Source organism: Notothenia coriiceps, unplaced genomic scaffold, assembly GCF_000735185.1.
Source record: "Notothenia coriiceps isolate Sejong01 unplaced genomic scaffold, NC01 NC01_scaffold00006076, whole genome shotgun sequence".
Lineage (NCBI taxonomy): Eukaryota > Metazoa > Chordata > Actinopteri > Perciformes > Nototheniidae > Notothenia > Notothenia coriiceps.
Window position 1 is genome coordinate 1,002 of NW_011338777.1, and position 7,920 is coordinate 8,921.

Here is a 7,920-nt window from a genome sequence, read left to right on the forward strand (position 1 = left end):
TTTAGCTGTCTGAAGCACTGTTGAATCTAAAGTAATAACTCTGAAGTGTTGCCGTTACCAATTCCCTGATAAATCAAGATTTAAACTGAGTTTGAACTAAACTCAAATGTCTTGAAATTAAATGAAGTTCATCCTAGACCTAGAGTGTTGTGTTTTTCAAGAGAGTGGTGACACGGAACAAGATGGAGCCATGGGATACCATTTCAGAGTCAAAGAAAGAGTTACATTAGAGGAAGCACTGCACCAAGGTCCATAAAAATGTGCTTTGTTTACAAATAAATTAGCTTAAAAGGAGATATTGATAACATATTATCTACTACATCATCGTTAGCAACATTGCTAACGCTAGCAGCCTGGCTAACACTACTTTCCAAAGAAAGAAAAAACATAAGAATCTAGAAACCCTGATCTCAGTGCTATGGTTAGGCCAGAGTAAAACACCTTGTATAAAGACTAAGCAGGATTATATTACTTTCTCTTAGTTCTCTTTCTGTACTTTCTTGCTTCCTCCGTCAACTGTGCTCTTTAGCCGGGTATTCCACAGTTAGCATCAATCCAGTTATTCACTAGGGTAAAGCTAGCTGTTTGGTTAAGTTATTTTGTTGAGTTGCCTCTTAGCAAGATGCCATTAAATGCAGTGTCTTGTAGTTTTCTGGGTTTTATTGTGAAGGGAGACTGTGACTCGCCATATGGGGCTTGAATCACCCCACATGTGATCCACATAGAGTTCCCCTCTGTTGCCTAAGAAATCCCATCTACTGTAGCTGTTCGCTCTGGTGGCTATTTTTAATGGCTATTTTTTTCACCAGATACATAACTTGTTAAGTTTGACTGACGCAAATAAGAAACAGAAGCTTAAAGAACCAGATCAATTCCGTTAACTATTCAAAACAAATCACACACCCTGTAGAAATGCTCAGCTTGACATAAAGTTGACTTTCTAAACATATTTGATAACATTTGGCTTTGGCTTAGAAATGTTCTATTAACCTGACTGCTTCAACTTAAAGGTACACTTTGAGCTTTTTGACCACTATTGGGCATTGTCATGTTATAATGTTAAGCGGTTTGGAGAGTGGGTCCCTCTCTTATTTGTATCTTGTGCACATGCAAAAAGGACGCATATGCAGACGGAAGGCGCACAGATGGTCCAATTCACATTCCTGCCAATTGTTTCACACTTTGCCACTGATCTGCAGGTGGCAGCAATGTGTTAAGAAGAATAGCAATCAACGTACAAACCTACAGATTTTAAAACTTTTCTTAATAACTTTTCCTACAGGTAAATAAATTGCAAACCACCGAAAAATGCAAATTGGGAAGTATTGAACACTGAGGAGATTAGAGTGTCTGCCACGCACAATAAACATCGATTAAGTCAAAAATAGCTCATGAGACCACTGAAGACACTTATCAATCACATAGACATTTGTATTCTGATTTGTGTTTTTCAACAGTGGTATCAATTGATCTCTTCTGCACCAGGTGTCAAATATCATGAAAATGCATGTCCTTTCATGTAAAAGGAAGCAGTAAATAACACACGTTTTTGGATATATAGATATATACGTTATGTAAAGCACTTGACACCCAAAGAACGAAGGTGTTAGGGCCACCTAAAAACATATTTAATGATTCATTCTAATGAGGTTCATAAGATTGAAAAGTATTTTAAATGTGTTACAATGACCCACAAAGTGCATTCTACATGCAAAAGGCTTCGGCGAGGCAGAATAACAAGAGCCAGACTGTTATTTAAAGACTGGAGGCCATGGACAACAGAAGGGACTAACTGAGGGAAATTAGTTGTGCTTTTTTAAAAGAGAGAAAGAAAAGTGGAAGGAGGATATGTTGCTATACATTTCTGCAAATTGTATAAATGAAAGGTTTAGTTCTGTTTGGGGTGAAATGGGTTTGACTGACTGATGTTTCCCTTTGACATACAGTATATGCTGCCTGCACTGCAATTTGTTGCGAATACAAGAAATGCAGATGGTTATATTTTTAAATCACATTATACCATATGGTTTGGTGTTACAGGTTTGCCAAAGATCGAACACAGTAGGAAAGCAACAGTTGGGAGAAACTGTGCATTAGTAGCACAGATGTCTTTTGGACGAAGGTCAGTTTGTCTCACATTTATAAAGTGCTATGTTTCTGTTAAAGTCAATGTTTGGTGATGTCTACTAAAACTCCCGCTAGCACTCAATGGCTCAGTGCTAGCATGTCCTTTATATCTATCTATATATTAAGTGACAGCAGACTTGGATAATTCTATAGTCCAATCTTTTTATTTCTTTAAAAAAAAAAGTATTTAACACTTTCAATCTCTTTCCTGATAGGGACCCCATCACCTTGTTTTTAATTATTATTATTTATATTATTATTATTGTTATGTTTTAAATGTCTTCAATAAAAAACATTTATATTATTTTATTATTTCAATTTATTGTTATTGGTGTTTTCTTGTTTTTTCTTAATTTTTGTTGGTATGAACTATAAATAGTGTGTTTTGTTCTTCTTTTTAAACATTTTCAATATCTTTCCTGTGTCGGACCACCTCCTTTTCTATTTTGTATTTATTATTATTATTGTTATTATTATCATTATTATTATTGTGTTTTTAAATTGTTTTCCTATATAATTATTGTTGTTTGCTTTGTTTGATTGTTGTATGTATAAACCTTCAATGCGTTTTCACATTTAAATGCAGAAAGTATGGCTGGTTTTTATTTTCAATCCATGTATGCTTTTTATGTTTAAAAAAGGACATTTACTCCATAAACTGACATTGACATAAAAGCCTTGAATGTGTTTTAAATGTCAATTTCCCATCATCCTTGCATAAATGAATCAGTTATTCCTGCTATTTTTACCTTCAGAATTCAAAAGACTTTCCAAAGTGTGAAGTTTGGGATGTGTGCACGCCCTAAAAAGATGACAGCTCATCATCAGAGACGGTGGAAGAGGAGGTGGAGGCAGGACGAAGGAGTGAGATGCAGCCACAGCGGGTGGGGTGGAGGAGGAGGAGGAGGAGGAGGAGGAGAGAGGGAGCGGAGTGTTTTTTAGAGTTCAGGGTGTGGGTGTGCATAGCCTTACTTTGAAGTGTTTCCCGCTGGGGACAGCAGATTCTCACAGAACGCTGCCTTGCATCGTGTCACAGGCAATGCAAAGTAACTCATAGGCGACATGCTGATAAAGACACACTCTGAAAACATCTCCCAGCATCAGCAGTGGCATTCACCCGGACAGAAGACACTGACCCATTCATGCTTACAATACAAACTCTGCCTTTAAACCAGTTTTTAAAGCGACTTCTTTTATCATTCCTGCAAGATGGCTGCAGGAAGAAACAAACACACAATGACTGAATTAGTAGTACTAGAAGAAGCCTATTGAATATTTGAATTAATGTATAAATATGTGTGGTATTTTGTCCTGCACGGTCCTTTTAGTCTCCGAGTAACTCGTAAAATATAACTATGCACACTTACTGTACTTATGTACACATCTGAAATCTTTATGAGTGAATTATTGAACTTTTTGTTCCACAAAATGTATTTGATAGTCGAGAGCTTACATTTTTTTATTTTACGATGCACTTACAGTATAGTAGTTACATAATAAATTACAGAGAATCAGATATATTTTTAAATAATTTCTACATAGGTATATAAGAATGTATTAATGGGAGAACCGTATGATGATGTATTTGTAATTGAACATAGTTTTTTTTTTTATTGTATTGCAGTTTTGAAATGTCAAACCGGTTCAAACAAGCATTGCATTACTTTTAATATTATTATAATTATCTTTTTGCAAGTGAATGCAACTTGTGAAAATGTATAAGGGCCTAGTTTTGATAGCCTGAATGAATATCAAATATGGATTGTTTTTTTTTTGTGACGAAACGTTTTCTTATTGCCTGGAATTATTCAAAAGCATAATTTATAAATGTTCCCACCAACATTCCCTATCGGTCCCAAGGGAATACAAAATCACACCTTCTTACTGGTCAGTGTGTTCAACCATTAAATAAGAACACCAAATATATCCCTTTAACAACAAACTTCAGCATAATCTGATGAGATTAATCACACGCTTGTTTTCCGGGGGCTGCCAAATATAACTCAGCTTTAGTCATATTTCTGCATAGATCAATCTTTCAACAGGCATTTCTTAAGATGTTATCAGCTATAAATCCACCCACAATGCTCCTTTCCAAGTCCGTGACTGATACATGTGTCACCAATGCACTGAAACCAAATATATAACATGTCAACAAGATCACACTCGATTGTACTCCCCTCCAAAGAATTCTGTATTTCTTATCATACATTTGTGCCACCTTGCTCATAAGTATATGTTACAGGTGATGCTTGAATGATTGTCTATGCATCAGTGTATGTAAAGAGTTTATTCATGCACAATCTTTAACCCAATAATAACAACAACATTCGCAATAACAAAATTATGGATTGAAAAAGAAACAACAACAGAAACAACATAGGACCATAAAAAGTCTCAATGTCACAGTCTCTGCAAACCAAATACATTATGTCATGTGTGGTTTGTGGTGTTTTAAATGTGTTTTGCCCAATTACATTTGAACATGTGACTTTTGAATGTGAATAAATGTTAGCTTCCATAGAACAAGTGGTACTGCTCTGCATGATTGGGTTAATGACTCGCAGTATGTAAAGCGCTTTGAGGGGTCGAGAAGACCTGATAAAGCGCTATATAAGTAGTCCATTTACCATCTACCATTTATTCCTTCAGAAAGAAAACTTTAAAAGGTCTTGGAAAAGTATTTGCTGCCTCCACAGTCTCTCAATCCTCTGGTTCCCAAAGTAAGGGTCCTGATTCCCACTTGGGGGTCGCCAAAGCATCCCGGGGGTCACAACAACGCCTTCTTGAGTTTAAGAAGTGTACAGCAACTTGTATAAAAAAAAATTCTAAATATATACAGTTGGCTTATAACTCATGATTGCATTGCCTTTTGTTAATGACATTTTATTAAATGGTTACTAAAATGGATAAACATAGACATGATACGGGCAAGTGAAAACCAGAACACAAATTATTCCCTCATGGTAAACAGCCTCGCTGTGAGTTAAAAGGTATACAGTTACAACAAGTTAACAATTTGTCCTAATAGTCATGAAAGTTTCTAAAATTAACAGGAAAACTCATCTCTGGTGCAACATTCACAGGAAATAATTAAACATTCTCAAAATCGCAAATTTTACACAAACTTCCCGCAGTTTTAGTTTCATTATTTTTACTAACTGTACATTCTATCCTTATTCTGCAATGTTGTTAAATATATCATGAAATATCCATTGTATATGTCACTTAGTCAGTGGTCATCAGTTTACCTAACGATGGAGAAAGGGCCCCCTTAGGAGAAAAAGGTTTGGGAACCAATCACTGCATTTTCTGCGCATGCCCCTGCCATTCTTCAGCTCCATCAGCTCCACTTCGTGCTTTGCTGCAGTCTCCAACACCCTTTGCTTATTGTAAACCACCACAAAGTTATTGATGATTGGGTGGATGGGCAAGGCGATGGCTATAACTCCACATAGAAAGCTCACGGCTACGTTGCACCTGCCAAGCGTGGTTTTTGCGTAGATGTCTCCGTAGCCCACCGTGGTCATGGTGATGATGGCCCACCAGAAAGACTGCGGGATGCTGCTGAAAAGCGTCTCCGGGTGGCTTTGCTCCATTGTGTAGGCCAGCGCTGAGAACACAAAGATGCCCACCCCCATGTACATGAGGAGCAGCCCCAGCTCCTTCAGGCTACTCTTGAGCGCGTAGGTCAGAGTCTGCAGCCCGGAGGAGTGGCGCGCCAGCTTGAAAATACGCGCGATACGCATGATGCGCAACGCCTGCACCGCCTGTTGGACGTTAGCCACCTCCATCATGGACGCGGTGCCGAGGGAGGTGAGGGTCAGGACCACGTAGAAAGGCATGATGGCCAAAAAGTCTATGACGTTCATGAAGGAGAGCGTGAAGTGCAGCTTGTTCGGAGAGGAGGCGAGACGCAGCAAGTAGCCTACTCCGCGGTGAACCATAACATGCAGGCGGTGTCAACCCCCTCCAGGGTCGGGTGCTCCACCAGTTTGTCGTCAGCATTCTTCACCTGGAGCTCCGGGATGGTGCCTATGCACATCACCAACGCCGAGACCAGGACAGACAGGAAGGATATGATAGCAATGACGCGCGCCGGCAGAGAGGATCCCGGTTTCTCCATCAGTCTCCATAAAAACCTCTGGCACCGCTGGGTGCGCGTAATGCACCGATCCACCTCCAGGTCCTCCAGGATCACTTTGACTTTGTTTGCGATCTCTGTCAGCTCCTCCTCCTTCTCGCTGAGGTAACTTTTACAACATTCATCCAAAACGTATTGGTCTATTTTCCAGAACTCCATCTCCTTGATGAAGCAGATGGGGCAGATGCCGGGTTTGATGTGGATTTCGTCGAAGTAGTAAACGTCGATGATGCACTTGAAGGCATCGGGATCTCGGTCGAAGTAAAACTCCTTTCTGCCCGGATCAAAGTCATCACAAAGCGACGATATTACTTCGTGATCTTGGGTGGAGCAGTTCAACAACTCCGCCAGTCTGCTCTCCGGGTAGCGGTTTAAAACATCCCCGAAAAGCTCCACCCGGACTCCGCCAATGTTGACAGCAATCTCCCCTTCGTCGCACGAACCTCTTCTATACTTCGGTTTCGGAACTGTCCACATTTTATTATTGTTTTGAACGAACAAGTAGGTGGAATATCATGTTAAAGTAAAGCGCAGTAACCAGGATTGATGTCCATTATATCTGCGCGTAAAGGTTTCCTCTTCAGAGTGTTTCATGCACTGTGAGCACGGCTTGAGCGGCCAGCTTTCCCTAACACTTCCCACCTCTCTCTCTCTCTCTCTCTCTCTCTCTCTCTCTCTCTCTCTCTCTCTCTCTCTCTCTCATTTCAACATGTCACAGTAGAGGCAATAAATACTAACATAAACCTGAAAATGAGGAAAAATAAGGCCATTTTAATACTGACAAAATGTTATCCCTTCCTTATAGTGGTAAGTATTTTTTTTCATTTGAAGGTGCATTACCAATAGTGGAGGATTGGTAATATCCAAAGGACTCCTTCCAATATCAAACATATTAAGTCATCAAATATATTTTATGAGGCCAAACTCAAGCTGTGAACATGCACAGAACACGAACAGTGCTCTCTGGTGATCAGAGACAGTATAGCATTTAGTGGTGAAGTAACCAGTGATGGACAAAGTGCACAGATCGTTTACTGAATCAAAAGTAAAAACCACATTGTAGAAATACTCTGTTACAAGTCCTGCATTCAAAAAGTTAATGTACAAAAGTGTTAGCATTAAAATGTACTTAAAGTACAAAATGTCAAAGTCCTGATTCAACAGCCCATTTGAGAAATGTATATTGTATTATTTAATTAAAATTCAATAGCATAATGTAATGTTGCAGCTGATAAAAGATGAGCGGTTTACTGTATTTACAGTAGGCCTACTAGATGTATAGAATATTAGGACATGGAAATAATCAAGTAGCCTACAGTGAGTTGTAAGCCGTCACACCAAAGAGACATTTCTACTCTGACGTGATAACATTTAAAAGAGTTAGACTTCAAACTCTTATTTCATGATAAGATCATCAAAGGTTAGAGAAAAGAAAAACAAATGAAACAATTATGTGCAGCAAATATGATTGGTTTTTTATGTGTTCCTACCTCAAAAATCTTCTCGTGGTCCATAGTTAAAAGAATACTGCACATGTTTAGCTAACAGTGCTAATAATTGTTGAATCATCTTTTTAAAAAAAAGTAAAATCTTAAAAAACAATAGTCAATGCAGCGTAACCAGAGAAATATTATTTTATTTCATACATT

The 7,920-nt window shown here is 38.5% G+C and overlaps 1 protein-coding gene across 1 annotated transcript; it reads right to left on the reverse strand.

Annotated features, from left to right (window-relative positions):
- Positions 1-3,931: 3,931 nt before the first annotated feature.
- Positions 3,932-6,941, reverse strand: LOC104943407 (potassium voltage-gated channel subfamily F member 1-like). Its single transcript, XM_010768792.1, is given in 2 exon segments — positions 3,932-6,053; positions 6,056-6,941. Coding segments are annotated over 2 exon segments (1,368 nt in total). The 5' UTR covers positions 6,749-6,941; the 3' UTR covers positions 3,932-5,378.
- Between the last annotated feature and the right edge of the window lie 979 nt (positions 6,942-7,920).